The 18,644-nt window shown below is 36.6% G+C and overlaps 1 protein-coding gene across 2 annotated transcripts in view; it reads right to left on the minus strand.

The window, feature by feature from the left end:
• Positions 1-685: 685 nt before the first annotated feature.
• The window catches only part of NDUFS4 (NADH:ubiquinone oxidoreductase subunit S4), a 99,921-nt gene continuing 81,962 nt past the window's right edge, over positions 686-18,644 (minus strand). The window contains exons 5-6 of one of the 2 annotated variants that reach the window (XR_011430379.1): positions 1,065-1,264; positions 686-904 (exon numbers count right to left, since the gene is read on the minus strand). Coding sequence is in view for 1 of the 2 variants with exons in the window: in XM_014734882.3 (XP_014590368.3) it covers positions 801-904 (104 nt within the window). In the remaining variant the exon portion in view is untranslated. The remainder of the gene's footprint in view (positions 905-1,064; positions 1,265-18,644) is intronic. The other variant, XM_014734882.3, reaches the window with a different exon arrangement.

Raw genomic sequence — 18,644 nt, forward strand, 5'->3', positions numbered from 1 at the left:
AATGAGGAACATAATAGTGCCTACCTAATAGAATTACTATGAAGCATAGTATACAAAGTGTTTATTGAAGAGCCTGACAAAGTATGGTTGCATGATAACATACTGTATGACTTAAATGATTAACATATAACAAAAGCCGTATCTACTTATATTTTCTAAAAACAGTGAACACTAAAAATCTCCAACAATGAACTGATTTTTATTTTCTCTGAGTCTCTCAATTCATAAGAATATAAAATCTCCATCTGAACCTCTCACAATCATGAAGCACTGATTTGTGGGCAGAGTTTAGTATGGAACATAATTCATTCAGGCTCAAAGAAGCTTAGAGAATATAAAGTTCTAATTAAAGAAGAGAACTTCAATAATAAGGAGATTTGGGTTTAGGTTTATCAGATTGCAACGTAATCACGAATTCCTCTCCCTATGATAAAACAGAAGAACTTCTAAGACAGCATTTTAATAATGATGGCTGGTAGTTTATAAACACTATTGAGAATGGCTATAAAAAGCAAGTGTAAACTTTAATGTTGCAGCTGATTTCAAGCATTCCTTTTAATGGATTCTACGTACTGAAACTGCTTAAAGGTATGATCACCTGAGATCTCCTCTATATATAGGGAATTGTAACATATTCAATTTGAGACATCAAAAAACATTTAAAATAGACACCACAAAATGTATCTGCAGTTTAAAGGTCAAATTTATTAGGAGATTAAGAGATGTATTATACATGGACTATAAATACTGCACAGCTGACTTTATTCCCAGTCAAGCACAGAGATATAGTCAGTGCCAACCTATTTTGTGGATACTCTTGTTCTTTTGTTCCAAGAAAAGTTTGCGCCATAAGACTTGGACTTGGGTTTCGGAACCTTCCTCTCTTCAACGTCATAGCTCCATCCTAGAAAACAAAAACAAAAACAAAAACAAAAACAAGCCTACAGGAACAGAATTAAAGAGAATACCTGAAGAATACAGCAAGCAGAGGCTAACTTTCATAAATTTAATATTCATTTATCATCAGGAGAACATGTCAACACATCTGAAATATAAATACTTACTTAGTAATTTGTTCCCTTATAATCCTGTGTGACAAGAGGGTCCAAAACATTGCCTGAAGATGATTTACTTTATCTCAAATTAAGGGTGTGACCCATGATTCAATTTCTTCTTGCTCAGTATTCTTTGTTCAATTACCAGTGGTTATGTATAATGTAAAATTCTCCATTCCGTGTTGTTTAATATGTGACTTCTTGAATAACTGCAATGAGGAGCATTGAATAATATAACCTGTCTCACTGTATTCTAAAAGCTGGTCCATTTACAGCAGTTTGGAGCTCACTCGAAGCAATACAGAAAAACAAGTACATACTTATCTATAGAAAACACAAAGTTGAGATTACTTGGTTAAATTCCCTGGATTTTGTTGGGCTACTGATTAACTCAGAAAGTTTTCCTACATTTGCTTCAAGGGCTATCTACATTAGAATCCCATGGAAGTACTGATAATAATGAAAATTCTTATGCCTGCCCAAAGGCCACATGAGAATCTCTGGTGGGGCCTGGGAATCTGCACTTTAACTATTGATCCCAGGAGATTTTTATGCAGAGGTTTGAGAACCACTGGTCTAAAATATCTATTCTCTTCTAAGAGTTTCTCTTTTCTCAAAAGCCCTTTTCATGTTTTATAATTTTGAACACTGGATTTATTTATGTCTATTTCTTCTGCTTTAATTTAAGTCCAGCTCTTTAGTTCTAAAATATGGAGAAGAACCAAATCAACATCCTTAAAAATATAATTGTCACCTTTGTATTCCCTAGACCAAGCAACCTCTATAATTTTCACTTTTCTTCATACGATCCTTTTTCCATTCCTGTAATTGATCATTCTTCTCTCTCAGAACATTCTTCAAATAACTCATCTTGAAACATCTGATTCATAGCTGATCATGCAGTCATGTGTAAAATGTCCAAACTGAATATTATATAGTTGTCTAAGTGAGCTTCTTGATCCTGTGAGTTAGCACGAATTCTACTACCTCTTGGTGAGTACAGTATTTGTTGTCACAAAGCTTACATTTGAATTTGTTTTTGCCAGTGCCCTCGAGGCAATTTCAACTCCTAGTTACCCTGTGCACAGCAGAGCGGAACCCCGCCTGGTCTTTCTGCGCCATCCTCTCACCTTCCAGCACTACATCAGACAATGTTCCACTGCTACTCATAGGGTTTGTGTGGCCAATTTTTTCAGAAGTGGGTGGACTCCAGAAGCTCCGCTGAAACCTGTTCACCATGGGTGACCCCGCTGTTATTTGAAATACCAGTGTCATAGCTTTCAGCATCACAGCAACACACAGCAGCCACACACAGTATGATGGGTGATGTGGTTCCCTGAACTGGAAATGAACGTGGACCACCAAGGCTGCTTTACATTTCAACAGCCCCTTACTTAGAATTCAATTTTGCCACAAAAGTGAACCCTAAGAAACTCAAGTCATCAAAGTATACTGCTACTATTGCCTATTTCAGTGTCCAAAAGGGGGAATTAGCAATTCCACTGCTAGAACTCCACCTTTAAAGAAAGTCCATTTGCCATAAAAGGAAATGGAGGGCCCGCCCAGCGGCAGCGGCAGTTAAGTGCACACGTTCCGCTTCTCTGTGGCCCGGGGTTTGCTGGTTCAGATCCCGGGTGCGCACATGGCACCGCTTGGCAAAAGCCATGCTGTGGTAGGCGTCCCACGTATAAACTAGAGGAAGATGGGCATGGATGTTAGCTCAGAGCCAGGTCTTCTCAGCAAAAAGAGGAGGACTGGCAGTAGTTAGCTGAGGGCTAATCTTCCTCAAAAAAAAGAGGAAACGGAGAAGCAGAAAAGCAAAGGAAATAAATGGTTTAAAATTCAAATGAAACATCAGAAGCCAGGAGAGAAAATGCTGATTCAATTCACTTGCTTAACATAACCTTACTTTCACAGAGCAGAGAAAATGTTTTGAGAACTTTCCTACCCATTAAAACAAAAAAAATCACAAATATCTTACTTTAAGAGGACATAAAGTAAAAAATAAGTACATTAACAAGTGGTTATTTGCATTTCAAAAAATTTACTACAGGGCATAAAATAGTACCTACTTCCTTGGTTGTCATGAGGATGAAATAAGCTAATTCATGTAAAGTGCTGCGAAAGCACCTGGCACTTAACAGTTATTTGAGTTCTATGCGAAAGGTCCTTTTGTAAGACCTTTATATGAATTACTATTATTTCCTTTATATAACTGAGGAAACTGAGGCACAGGGTGATTAGGTAACTAGCATAAGGTCACTCAGCTAGGAAGGGGCAGAATCAGGATTTGAACACAGCCTGATTCTAGAGCCTGTGCTTCAACTATACTGTCTCTTGTGGTTTACAGTAAGTACTTGATAAATGCTAAGCGATTATTTCTCCCTGAAGTTTAATGTGCAACTTCCAAGAAACACATCTTCTATATGAAGTGAAGTATTAGTGTAAATAAAATTTCCATCACACTGGAATTCATGAATTTTGAATCTATGATGCTTTGGGTCTAGTTAGGGATAATTTGGCCTAGTTATTAACTATAGAATAGGGTTTTGGTAAGCAAATTAATACTGTGAACTGAGCATGACAACTTTAATATAAACTTCTCAAGCATTTCCTACATTAATCAGCAAATGATGCTGATAATTATAAAAATACTGAATTCAATGCAGCAGGTATAACAATAATAATTACTATTTACTGAGCATTTGCTATTCATTTAATAAATATTACTGATTGCCTACTCTGTGTCAGAAACTGTTTGGACACCAGAGGCAAAGCAGTGAATAAATTCCCAAACTTCCTCAAGTTAGTAGGGGAAGAGAAATTAATAAGTAAATGTATAGTATATTAGGTGCTAATACACCAATACCTAAGATTAAAAAAACATGCTAACAAGTACAAAGAAGAGAACATTTTAGAGAGGATAGATAGGCAAGCTTTCCCGCCCTGAGAAGGTCACATCTGAGTGAAGATGTGAAGGAGGTCAGAGAGTGCGCCCTGTGGCTATCGTGGACGTCACCGAAAATAGCCTGCGGGCAGCGAACAGCAAGTACAAACACTTTGGGGCAGGAGTGTGCCTGGTATTCTATGTTCTATGTTCTAGGCCCTGTGCTAAGTGCTTAAATGTATTTTTATTAAGTTTTAAAATTGAGTTGACATGTTGCTTGGCTTATGAGGTACACATTTTATATATCCTAATTTTATATTTAATTATGAGGAAAAATAAAGCATAGAGAAGATAAACAAGCAGCCTAAAGCCATACAGCTAGTAAGTGGCAAACCCAGGATTTAACTCAGGTTGACTTTAAAGCTATGCACCTGACCACCTCATAATTAAAACTCTATTTCTTTAGCCTGTAATTGCCATTTGTAACTATTCCATCCATTTCTTTTCAATCTCTGTGTTTCTGTAACTTTTTTTCCTTTTATTTCGGTAAATGTGTTGAAAAGACTATTTTAAGAATCCCTGGAAGGGCCGGCCCTGTGGCCGAGTGGTTAAGTTTGCACGCTCCGCTTCGGCGGCCCAGGGTTTCACCAGTTTGGATCCTGGGCGCAGACATGGCACCACTCGCCAGGCCATGTTGAGGGCAGCATCCCACATGCCACAACTAGAAGGACCCACAACTAAAATATACAGCTATGTACTGGGAGGATTCTGGGAGAAAAAGCACACACACACCCCCACAAAAGAATCCCTGGAAAGTCAGTCTGTAAGTTACCCAAGACTCCATGACCTTTTCTTGCCAAATGATGGGTGACAGAACCTATGTTCCCTCCCTGCTCTGCCTCCCAACACACATTCTCCAGCCCAGTAAAGACAGTATAAGAGGAACTGAAGAAGAAACGAAAAAGCATTTGGAAATATTTGGGAACTGGTATTATACACAAACACATACCTGATAATCACTCACTCATTTATATGGTTAATGTCTTTCAATCACCAGGGAGAGAAAGAATTTTTTTTTACTGCATCAGAAAGCAGACATAGCTCAATTATCTGTTCTGTTCATGGAGTCTCAAAATGCTGTCAGGGTCACTGCAATGTGAGAAGACTGGGCTTTTGTACACATAAAAGAACAACTGGTTTGGGTTTTCTTCTGGTAACTAAGGAGTGAGCTGGCTCTTGGGAATTGTGAGCCAGATAATACTTGCTGTTGATGGTGCTAACAACAATAAATAGAAGTATCATTATAGGGATTGGAATGCGGATGGGCAAAGCACCCTGTGAAACAAACAAAAACACACATGGAAGAAACCTGCCACGTGCTAACAGTACCAGCTCCATATTATCACTCCACCACAGCCACCCATGATTGTTAGGATGCAAAGGGGAAAAAGTTTCTTCCTCTCACGTTTTTCTACGGAAAACAACTTTGCTCCCAAAGCTGCACATGCAACAGTGCTTCTCTGATTAAGTAAAAGTGAAGAAGGGTGTGAGGAAGTCTAGTGACAATTCACAATAGAGACTGAAAACTCAAGTCAGTCTACATAAATCTCCCTTTGGATTTTCTGTCCACCATTCAGAAAACTTTTCTACTATGTATGTTACAATGAAAATTTGCTCTTTTTTGAGAACTCTGTTAAGAATCTGACCACATTTCCAAGCATCCCTCTCCGAAGTGTTTACCTTCCAGTACCTGGATGAACAAATTACTGGTCCCACTATCCTTCATACCACAATCTTTTCCAAATTACTTTTTGTAATACAGCGGCCATATACAGGCTACTGGAGCAAGCAGTGAGCTTTAGCTAACAACACAAAATAACTATAGAATAACACCACCTGAAAGGATACCAAACATTTATACTTAATGGGTAAGTTACATGAATTGTACTCATCTTTTCTACTTCCCATTTGAAACTTGTTCTAAAAAAGAAAGAACGCAATATAACTTGCAACAAATAAATGTAGAAATTTAAGAATGAAATCTTATTTGTGAAATATTTAAATGTCTATAAGAATTTTTCAACCCTAAAACAAGGGTTTTTTTTTTTTTTTTTTTTTTTTTTTTAAAGATTTTATTTTTTCCTTTTTCTCCCCAAAGCCCCCCGGTACATAGTTGTGTATTCTTCGTTGTGGGTTCTTCTAGTTGTGGCATGTGGGACGCTGCCTCAGCGTGGTCTGATGAGCAGTGCCATGTCCGCGCCCAGGATTCGAACCAACGAAACACTGGGCCGCCTGCAGCGGAGCACGCGAACTCAACCACTCGGCCACGGGGCCAGCCCCAAACAAGGGTTTTTTTTAAAGAAAAAACTCAAACGAGTTTCTGAGAGAGATCACGGAAGTGGAAACACTTGCACTTTCTGATGAATGCTTGTATAAAATCAAGGTGTGGTCTACGACAAAGGTCCCATATGTTATTCTATTAGGACGCTGAAAACCAGCCCTTGCTCTTCCCAGCTGTGCAACAGAAGAAGATCAAAGCAACTGAGTCCAAGGCAGCTGCCCCAGGGATGGGGTAAAGCTCCTAGGGCTGCCGTCACTTCCCACTGAGGAGAGCAGCCATATGGCATGGATTAACCACAAATCCAACCACCAGCACCTAAATGATGAGAAGCTGACTCGCTTTGCTGTTTCACACACTGGAATGCTTTCACGAAGATATTCTGAACTTTAAGCCCTAGTATCAGAGAAGTATCTCTGGCAAATGCTCTAGTAAACGTAAAACGTGATCTGTAACATCTATGCTCAATTTCTTTTTCAGAAATAAGCCCATTTATTTTGTTGATCTCCAGACTGTAGTTGGGATACTCTATTTCATATGATATGAATGTTTGATGTAATCTTTTCAAATGCCACCAAAAAAAAAAAGCCTCTGGAAAAAAAAACAGACCACAACAATTAACTTATGAATTCCATACATGAAACAGAAAAAGAAAATTAACTCCATTCATTTATATTTATAGAACCTTTTCATTTATGCTTCAGTAATGCAAAAATACAAAGTCACATTCATCAGTGCTTCTACTGCTTGTGAAATATGTTACCTCTAGTAACCTTGGTTCAAGTCCTGTAAAAGGTCTTTCGCCTCTAATAACCTAATCTCAAACCCTGACATTCGGAAGTGCACAGTTTAATGATTTTTCCTACTGTCCATTTGTGTACAAAGCAAGAACCACCACATAATTTGGCACAAAGTGACATAACTGGCAGTCACTGCTACCAGAGGCATGCGATCAGAATAGCAAAGGCTGTGGGAGGCCAACGCAAGCTATGTTGGTTGGTACTTGGAAGGTTTCAAGATTCCTCCTCAGGCTATGCACTCACATTATGCCTAAGTGAAAGCAAAGCATGCATTTAAAATGTAATTTCAAGGGGAGGGAAAAGGAAGAAAAATAGCTTTTCAGGAATTTCACTTTAAAAGTCTCTCTACTTTGAAATTCTTGATAATTCTAATATTTTGGGGGGAGGAGGAGGAAGTTCAGAACAATTTAAAAGTATCTTAGATCTTCTTTTAGAAAACATGGGGGAGAAATAACAGGGCTTTGGATACAATGGCAAAGCAATTCTTTCCAAGAACTTAGATAAAATGATTTAAGCAAGCAAATAGGGTGAAAATGTGAAGCACCTGAAATATTTATTAGATTAGTAACACCCTACACCTGCCACAGCTGCAACATCTCAAAAAAACCACCTTTGATGTGATAGTGAATGGCCCCCTTAAATTTTATCTTTTTAAATAATATAATTGCTATACAATATTATTATTATTATTTCCAAAGCAGTAATTAGAACCATACTATTCAGAACTTGCCACAAAACAAACTGGTTCCAAAAGTACATTTGAAAATCAGTCATTAGAAAGTTAGAACACATTTTTCTAGAGAAAAAAACTATCCAATGGTGGATGTCCAAAAATCACTCTCAGAGATTTTGATGCAATTGGTCTGGGGAGTGGTCTGTGCATGGGGATTTCCAGAATCTTATTTAACCTATAATACACTAGGAACCTCACTAAGCTACCATGTATAACGATATCTCTAAGAGAAAAATTATTTCAGACTTCCAATTGGGAATCTAAGGAATTCACCTCTTTCGCTCTCTCAGGAACCTTAGTAGTCAAGTTGAACATTTCCCTAGCCCCAAGACAGCCAGGACCTGGGACTGGAGATTAGGAAGAAAGAGTTCTGTAGAAAAAAAATTTTGTGCTTTAATAGAAAACCATGTAGTGTCCACAGCACGCCAGACGTTAGCCACGTTCACTATCTTTGAGTTATTTTGCAACTCTGTAAGCTGTAGGTACCAATAATCCTCACTATTTGCTGATTCTGTCTGTGAATTTGCGTATTCACTAAAATCTATTTGTAACCCCAAAACAATACTCACAATGCTTCCATGGTCATTGTGACATGCATAGAATGGTGAAAAACTTGTCACCAACACACACATTGCTAGCTGACGTCAAGCAAGGTAATGCTCTGTCTTCTTGTTTCAGCTCTCATATTGTAAACAAGTGTCCTTTTTGTGGTTTATTTACAGCCACTTTTTTTTTCATTTTTGTGCTTCTTGTTGGTAATTTCGCTGTTTACAATGGCCCCCAAATATAGTACTTTCCAGAGTTCCTGAATTAGTACTTTCCAGAGTTCCTGAATTCAAGAGGCTGTGATATGCCAATGTGTGGTGCGTTAGATAAGTTTCATTCAGACACAAGTTACAGTGCTGGTGACCATGAATTCAAGTTCAGGAATCAACAATATACACTAAATGAGGTGTTTTTAAACAGAAACATTCATAAAAACAAGATTACATATTAATCAGTTGACGAAGTTTTGTGATCAGAGGCTCACAGGAATCTAACCCTATATTTTCCCTAGGAGCAATATTTGAGTATTTGCAAATTTAGTGTATGTAGTGATTGTAGTGACTTTACAGAACATAACTACTATGAATAGCCAGAATCAACTGTAATTGATAGATACATAAATTCTGTCCTGTCTGGTGACTCCCCCAGCCCTCAAAACCCGTGTTGTCTCTATTTGTAATGATCTCAACATTCTTTTACTCTACAGAAATTAGTGTTGTATTGACTTTTCATTTGAACTGCTTATAACATCTCCCTGGCTCCCTTATTTCACGAGTAAAATAAATCCTTCAACACATGTTTATTTATATCTATATTAGAGTCATGGTTTTATTTTTTTTGGTAAATATCTTTTACCAATTTTGGAGGTCCCACTGAGACACCTATTAGATTCACCAACCAAAGCCAGGCAAACTTCTTCACCAGAAGAGGTACACATTATTTTAAGCCCAAGCAAGTCTTTTCTTGGCTCCAAGAAGTAAACACAAGAGAACTTTGCTGACTCTCTGGTTTTCTCATTTTAATTGTGCTGTCTACTAATTTTGGGAATTGGTTTTATGGTCTGATCATTTGATGACTCTTTTTAAATGGATTAACGGTTTTAGAGATGTATTATCTGTTAGGTGAGAAAAGACAGAAAATCTAGTTAGTCTTTTCTGTCTATTTGAACTCAAATAAATGAAGAACTTAAATTCACTGAGAAGAGAACAGCTCTTTAGTATGGACCAGTGAATTCATAATTCTGTGTTTCCTATTAACCCATAGCTGAAATTTTACGATTCAAGTTATAAGCTCTCTGTATGACTATATGTCTATCTACATGTCTGTTAATTCGGAAAGGTCTTTCTCTCCCATTATGTGGGTGGGTAATGTTTTTCTACCTCCAGATGATATTAATGAATTAGATTATAAAATCTCTTTAAGGGGCTCTGGGCTCTGTTCTGATTGGCTTACAGAGAAAAATAAGCACTTGCATAAGTGGAGTATTCCTAAAATTCCCAGAAACCAAAGAAATGGAACTTCGAATACTTTTAATGTGCTAGATTTAAAAAGTACTCTTATAGGACCTAGGAAACATTTAAGAATTCAAGTTCAGATAGTATACGCAGGTTTTTAGCAAACAAGACAAATTTAATAATTTTGGTTTCATAAAAACAGCTGTGCTGTCTATCAGGGTTAAATGTAACACAAACATAGATTTTTTTTTATTCCAGTTGGGTATGTTCTTTCTAAACTTATACAGGTTTACTGGTCAAATAAGCTAGTATTACTTCTTTCTAATGTTTATAATTCTGAAAAATGTAAATTTGTGTTTTTCCAAAATGATTCATTATTCTGAAAATTTTATTTCAACAGTAATTATGTTCTGTAATATGTCAGTTTGAAAATTAATTCCCAAGATCTCTGGGTAAATTAAAACATTAGATGATATCAACGGATATTTATTAGATACCCAGATCACTTCTAAGATAGGATACTGAACCACGGATTACTAAGCAGAAATTTTTTATATACTTTTTGCTTCCTATTTTTTATATGCTACAGAGAGACTGTATCTTTGGGTTTGTTAATGTACATCTTCACTTTTGCCACCTGGAGAAGCTGGACACTTTCTACACGCAGTTGTAGAAGGTTGTGTTATGTGTACTTAGGAGTTTTGCTAGTTTACTAAAATGCTGGTATGTAATAGTTCTCAATGATCTTTCAGTTTTCTTTATGAAATCAAAGTAACTTTGGTTAAAAGATATAATTAATATACATGAATGAAACTCTACTAGGAGCAATAGTGGCAAAGAGATATAACTTTGTATGCAAGGTAATAAGAGGTGTTTTCGTTTACTAAGGGAAAGAATATTTAGGTCCTAAAGTAAAATGACTGATTATTCCACAATGAGAAAGAGAATGGTGAAGGAAAAAACTTGAATGAATACAGAAAGTTGTTGTAAGAGATTTGCAAAAAGGACATTTTATTTGCCTTATAGTATGTCTAAAAAGTAAGTCTGAAAAGCTATGAAATGTATAAAAATCTCAGCAAAGTTTACTCAATTTTGATGGGCTTGTTTCATAGTTTACTGTTTATTGCCTTCCCTGACAATATGAAGAGTTATTCATTTTGTCTAATCTGCCCAGATTACAATGGGTCTGTGGTTTATCTGAATAACTGTACATGATTTATGCTGACTTTAAGTCCTTGGTGACTTATGTAAGAGCTTAAATTTTTTATAATCACATTACCTTCTATGTTTATAAGTTTCATTGTCACTTTGAAATGAGCAGCCAGAAAGTGCTTCCCGGGCACCCATAATCCTATTCCTATGCCAAGTGTTCAAATTTATGAGCCAAATACTGTTTCTAGGGCACCCATGATCCTATTCCTATCATAGTGTTCAAATCTACTGAAAAATTTTTATTTTTGCTTCTCCCAAATCAAATCCTAAATGTAAAATAAAATAAAACATTCAGAATACCTTTGCACCTTAAAACTATCTTTGAGATTCCCCAGAGGGCCTCCGGAAGATCACAAAGATATATTCTTTCAATCTTGTAAAAAAGGGAGGTGCTAGAAGTAATTAAGTTTATTTGACACATTACTATTGATGAGGTGCACTAAGAACAGTCAACTCAGAACAGATGCTTAACCATCCTGATGTTATTATCTTTATGGGTAAAATGTTATTAATAAGTATTTCAGAAATTATATGCCGTATGTGAAGTACAGAGATCTGTTAATGCCCTCAGCCTCCAAGATATGATGTTTTACTTATCACAGTCCTGGTACTGCTTTACCTGATATTAGACAACAGTATAGGTTATCAGTCACAATTTGAGTTATTTTAAAAAATATTAACTTGGTTGCATCTATCCTTCTTTACTTTGGATCTTGTATCTTCTAGGTAAGTATATGTCAACTGGAAATCCATATCATTTATTTATGGAATTTTATTAATACGCAGATGTTAGGACCTACCCCAGACTTACTGAATCTCTTCACTTGATATTCCTGATATATTTTTGGTATATTCTTACTATACGTTTGGCATATTTATGGTATGTCTCAGGATTATTACATCATATCTCAAGATTTTTTCTCTGTAAAGATTATGTTCATCCATTTTTATAAATCAGATAAACATTTATCGTCTTCTTTGAAAATAAGTTTAATGACTGTTTACAGATATTTTGTCTATAACATTGTTGGGATGACTTTAAGCTGCATATCTTGTTATGAACTCTTATATTTCACTTTTGAAATTTATCAGTAATGTTAACTATAGCCATTTTAAGTCTTTTATCATTTACGGATAGATTTTTTTGTTTTACTCTGATGATTCCCTTAAAGCTCTTGTAATCAGCTACAGGCCAGAGAGCTTTGTCATCAACGAAATAAGACTGTCTCAGAGCCCCGTGGAGAAGGACTATGTTAGGTACTTTTGGGTAGAGACTTCTGATGGCATCACTTAATTCTAAGCCAGTACCAGTGGACGGAGTCAGGATTTCCAGAACTTTAGTTGAGAAGCAGATAACTTTATGATCCAGTGAAACAAGAATTAATTTTATAGACTTGTGTGCTTCCTTCCCTGCTTCTACCTTCTATTACTTCCGAGGCGGGTTTTCTTCCTCAATAGACCCACTATGAACAGAAAGCAGTTTCACAGCTTATCCTCTGTCCTATTCGTGAAAGAAACTCTCCTCTATTTTGAGAATTTCAAAGAGTGTTTACAACTAACAACAATGAGAAAAACACAGGGGGTAAAATGGCATACCAGAGGAAAGTCACAAAGTTTCAAATCAGATCAAACGGAAAAAAAAGCCATTTCTGGTTTTCATTAGCATGTAAATAGTAGCAGAGCCTAGCCTTCTACCATTGAAATTTTCCACAGCTATCTTCCACCTCCTCTATCATTGATGCAGCTTCCTCCTCCTCCCCACCCACCCTTCAACTCTATCATGAAACACAAGGAAAGACAAAAGCCTCATGGGTGAGAGACAAAGAACTAAAGTAAGGTTCATCTACATTTCAGAGGAAACCCCAGATAACCTTTCTTTGTAAAAAGAGAAAGAGTATCTTGAAAGAGTTCCTCTGGAATATATGCTGAGCTCAAAAGGAGACCTTTTGGATGAGGCCCTGAGGTTAAAGCCAAAAGACACAGGGGTATTTATATTTTCTTTACTTTGTGTGTAGGTTGGGGGATGAGAAGGAGGAGGTGGGGGAGTAGAAGGTGGGGAGCAGGGGGAGAAAGAAGTCATGGGAGGGCATTCAAGTCTTTTCTGCTTTCCCATTCCCCAGTTTCACAGAACCAGCCTTCCACAGGGAGTGAGGTCTGGTGGGGAGAGAGACCTAAGAAAAAAGACAGAAGCAGGGGGAGAGTAGCTGCAGGGATTATTACTAGCTGGAAGAAGAGAACTTCTTTTAGTCTCAGAGATGAAGACATTCATATATAAAATGATGGACTCACACAATAACTTTTTTTTTGGTGAGGAAGATTGGCCCTGAACTAACATCTGTTGCCAAACCTTTTTTTGCTTGAGGAAGACTGGCACTGAGCTAAGATCTGTGCTAGTCTTCCTCTTCTTTGTATGTGGGATGCTACCACAACATGGCTTGATGAGCAGTGGGGGCCCAGATTCTGAACCTGCAAACCCCAGGCCACCAAAGCAAGTGCATGAACTTAACCTCTATGCCACAGGGCTGGCCCCATACACAATAACTTATTTGCTTAAAAACTTGAAAACGTGTGGGGCCGGCCTGGTGGTGCAGCGGTTAAGTTAGCACGTTCCTTTTCGGCGGCCTGGGATTTGCCGGTTCGGATCCTGGGTGTGGACATGACACTGCTTGGCAAGCCATGCTATGGTAGGCGTCCCACATATAAAGTAAAGGAAGATGGGCACAGATGTTAGCTCAGGGCCAGTCTTCCTCAGCAAAAAGAGGAGGACTGGTAGCAGTTAGCTCTGGGCTAATCTTCCTCAAAAAAAAAAATTGAAAACGTGATTAACAGGCGATTTTTGTAATATAATATAGGTCTCTTTCAGCTATTTTATTTCTTTATTATAGTATATGTACTATAAGAGTTTCCACTTATCTGTGATTCATCCTGGGTAAGAGCATCGCAGAATAGAACTCTATTTCTTAAGTATAAAACGTGAACTTTTTGTTGGATAAGGTTCTCCTACTTATATCCACTATAGAATATATAAATGAAATATTTAGAATATGTATATAATGTATATCCTGTATATTGCTAAGTACTCTAGATTGGTGCTGTCCAATAGAAACATAATGTGAACCACACATATAATTTTAAATTTTCTAGTAGCCACATTTAAAAAATGGCTAAAAAGTTTTTAAAACAGGTAAAATTAATCATATGTTTTCCTAGTGCAATATATATCCAAAATATTCTAATTTCAATGTGATCAATATAAAAATTATTAGATATTTTATATGCTTTTTTATACTAAGTCATTGAAATCCAGTGTATATTTTACACTTACAGCACATATCAATTCGAACTAGAAACATTTCAAGTGCTAGACAGTCATGTGTAGTTACCATATTGGACAGTGCAGATCCTAGATGGTATTTTTTTTTCCCCTAAGGAAGATTAGCCCTGAGCTAACATCTGCTGCCAATCCTCCTCTTTTTGCTGAGGAAGACTGGCCCTGAGCTAACATCCATGTCCATCTTCCTCTACTTTTTTATATGTGGGATGCCTGACACAGCATGGCGTGCCAAGCAGTGCCATGTCCGCACTCGGGATCCGAACCAGTGAACCCTGGGCCGCCAAAGTGGAACATGTGCGCTTAACCACTGCACCACCAGGCTGGCCCCTAGATGGTTAATTTTTAAGGTCTACCAACAGCATAGTATCACAGAAAAAAACACGAGACTTGGAATCCAGAAACTTGCGCCCTATCAGTTAGGAACACATGATTGATCTTGGTCTTGTTTTATTAACTTCTCTAGGTCTTAATATCCTTAAAAAAGAAAGAGTTTAGAACGAATAACATACAGCTTGGAAACTACTCTAAGGTTATGAAATGATCATGTTGAGTACACTGCAATATACTTCAGGGTACTAACCCTTAATAAACTCAGGATAAATTCCAAATTAATTTGACATTAAAACATTTATTGGTTGTATTTTATTTTACAAAGACACCAAAATATAAGAAATTGCTCATCATTCTACTTGACAAGAGATTTTCACATATTGAGGTATATGGGCTATCTATTCAGGTTCAAAACTGATTCAGCTTGAACAAAAGAAGCCTGACTTAAGGCATATCAAATGTACATTGTACATGTGCTTTAACTATTAAAGAAAAGAATGAACTCTCTCAAGATAAGAATGCATACTTCCCCTCCTTTGCCCTATTGGTAAATATTAGTTCATTTCCAGACATCAGGTTCATGTTGACCTACTATTTTGCAACTAAATACCTCTTTGAAACTTTGAAAATGTACCCTGGGTGTATTTAATAAAGGTACACACTGTGCTGAAGACCATGCTTTTCTGGAAGGCGTTCTAAGGCCTTCCCGGTTATCATTCTCACTCTGGCTCAAGTAAAACTCACCTTATTTCTCTTGTCTATAGAATGGTTATTGGTTATTTTGCTAAAAATACTACAATTTTCTTTCTTCAGATTTCTAATTAGAGGGAATTAGTAGTTCTTCTAAAAGACAGAATAAGTAGCCAAATTAATTTAAAGTGATTTAAAGTAAAGTTTAAAACATGATCTGGAGAATAATTTATAACATCACTACGTGTACTGTTCAAATTCACCAATACTTTTACTGAGCACATTAAAAGATGAAGATGGGTGGGACTGGGTGTTTTCCCTGGTACGTACTTACAATCCAGTAGGCAGGATAAAATATTACACTTTGAGTATGAGGACTATGCCTTATTTACTACTGATCCCCAGAGCCTAGCCACCAGCACTGGCATGTGAGAGAGTGCTCAACATACGTCTGATTGAATGCAATACAAAAAAAGTCAAATACAAAAACCACACTATAAGAGCTGTTAAGAAAAGAACAAATTATTGTGTAAGTGAAAAGGAAGAGACAGCACATCCAGTTGTGGGTGGGAGATGCAGGTGGGAAAGGGGAAAAGGGATCAGCAAGGAGATAACATTTAAAATGTATTTCGAAGACTAGGGTGGAGTTCATAAGCAGGGATAAGAATGAGAAAGGGAAAAGGATGAATAAGGTTGTGGATGAAGGAAAGTATATAGCCGGTTTGGGGACAAGGGCAGAAAGAGGGTTGGCATAGTAAGACAAAGATAGGCTAGTGCTTTACTAATTAAATTAGTGTTTAGATTGTGAAGAGCTTTGAATTACCAGTTCAGGAGTATATCTATTAAACATAAGCCCTTCAAGATGTTTGAATAAACAGTAGTTTGGATTTATAAAAATGTCAGAGAAGAAAGGGTCTCAGTATTGAGTCAGTATATATAATGGTTTAGACCAGGGGATCAGTAAATATTGTCTATAAATGGCCAAACAGAAAATATTTTTAGATTTTGGGGGCCATACAGTCTCCATTACAACTATTTAATTCTACTATTATAGCCGAGAAGCAGTCACAGACAATACATAAATGAATGAATATGATTGTTTAAATACAACTTGCTCACCCACTTATAGGTATGTGACCTTGTTAATGTTACTTAATGTCTCTAAAACCTCAGACTCCTTGAATTAGAAGATGGGGTAACTGTTCCTGCTTCATAGAGTTGTAGTGAGCATTAAATTAGAATGAACGAAAAGCACTTAGCAGAGTGACTAGCTCATGACTTAGTGCTTATGAACGTTAGCTTTTGTGATGATGATACTCATTACTTGAGTCTGAAATATAAACAGAAGGCATTAAAAATGTTTTCTAGAAAGCAACTGAATCTGAAAATCTTGTTTTTCATACTGATACTCTACAATACAGTCTTTTATGTCAAGGGAAATAATGCTTATAACTTTTTTGTTTTTTAACCATTTAAAAATAAGGGAAATGAGAAAACAGAGAAGAGGATGAAAAGTAGATTGTTCATTTTCAGAATAGTGCCTGAGTATACAAATTATCTTTTTTTGGTGGCAGTTTTACCCTAACCTCCTACTTCTAGACCCTACTGAAAGGCAAACATTTACTGCTCATAAATGGATAACCTTTCCCAGATTTCACTATCAACACAGAATCATCTCTATCAACAAAAACACATATTTCCCCTAGAGCATATAATGAATAAGCACTGGGCTAGACAGTAAAGACATAAAGATATATGTGAGCTAGTCCCTGGACTTAACATCCTTAAGTCTGTAGTTTTTGAGCATTACCCAATCCAACTTTCCATTTCAAAGATGAAGAAACATGCTTATCAAAGCCTACGTATAGTGAAACATGACTTGCTCAAGCTCTCCTGTGAGGCAGACAATTATGGAATGAGAATCCTAGTTACTATCCTCTTACTCCAAAAGTCTTTATATATCAGTGCTTCTGAACCACTTCTTTTTAATGCCTTAACTTACCAGAACATTGTTTCACCCAACTTTCAATAGCACTAACTCACAACAGAATGTTAGGTGTGGTAGGGAGAGAGGATTCATTTATATGTCTCCCACCACTATCCACCTACTAAGAGGCAAATCAGAATGGAGGGGATGCTGGGTAATTTGGGAAAGATTCTCCACCCCATGATTCTGTATCACTTCAACAGTGTTTGTTTAGGCTTGCTGCCACAACAGCTAGAGAAACAGGACTTGACTTATCTATTTAAGATATAAAAAGCTAAATGTTAAATAAATGAGGCAGATCACAATTAATACAGTGAATCCCAGAGTGGAATAATCATTGAGGACTTTCCCAGGAGATGACAGTGGCTTCAAATTCTTGAGTAGAGGAATACATTTTACAAAGTCAGTAATTTCACCAGATATCGAGTGTCCATTATGTAGGTTTTGTGCTGGGGACAAAGCAATGACTAAGAAAGATATAATTCCTGCTACCACTGTTAGCCTAGAGTTTTATAAGTACTATCCACTAAGCTTTTTCAAGTTTTACTGTCTATTGACTTTGATAACATTCCTCAGTTTTCTTTCCTGGGGAGGCAGAAATCAGATGGGAAAAGCACCTGATTTCAACAGCAGCAGTGGCTAGTTCACACCTGTAATTCACATGGCAACTGTAGTCAAGCAGTCCTTGTGACCACTTAGAGAGACACTAACCAGAGATTTAACAGTTTAATTAGATTTCCTGTTATTAAACTCATGTTACAGACCTCAAATGAATAATTTTCAAGGTGTCAGACATGAAATATGGTAGGCTGCAAAGATGGAAAACATTAATAGAACTGTTTTTGATAAGCTATATTACAGTTTAATTAAAAAGAAAGCAATGCTAATTTTAAGTCAAAATAATATTTTAAAGAATAGGACCACTTTAAGAATACTTAGGTAACTAAGAAATTTGGAAATTACCAAGCAAGTGTTAATAAGGAATTTTACTTACAAAATCTTAAGTTTTTAAAAGTCTATTCCTAATAAAATAATTGGATAAACTTATATACTATTTTATACTTGACTATGTTCCAAGCACTTTACTTTTATTAACCCATTGAATCCTCACAACAATTCCCATTGTACATAAGGGAAAATGGAAGTACAAAGTCACACAAATAGTAAGAAACGCAATATAAATTCAAACCCAGGCACTTTGGCTTCAGACTCTTAATCATAAACTATTTATAACACTAACTTGGGGTGAAAAGCAAATATTCTAGATAATAATAATAA

The sequence above is a fragment of the Equus caballus genome, chromosome 21, assembly GCF_041296265.1.
Source record: "Equus caballus isolate H_3958 breed thoroughbred chromosome 21, TB-T2T, whole genome shotgun sequence".
NCBI classification, from domain to species: Eukaryota; Metazoa; Chordata; class Mammalia; order Perissodactyla; family Equidae; genus Equus; species Equus caballus.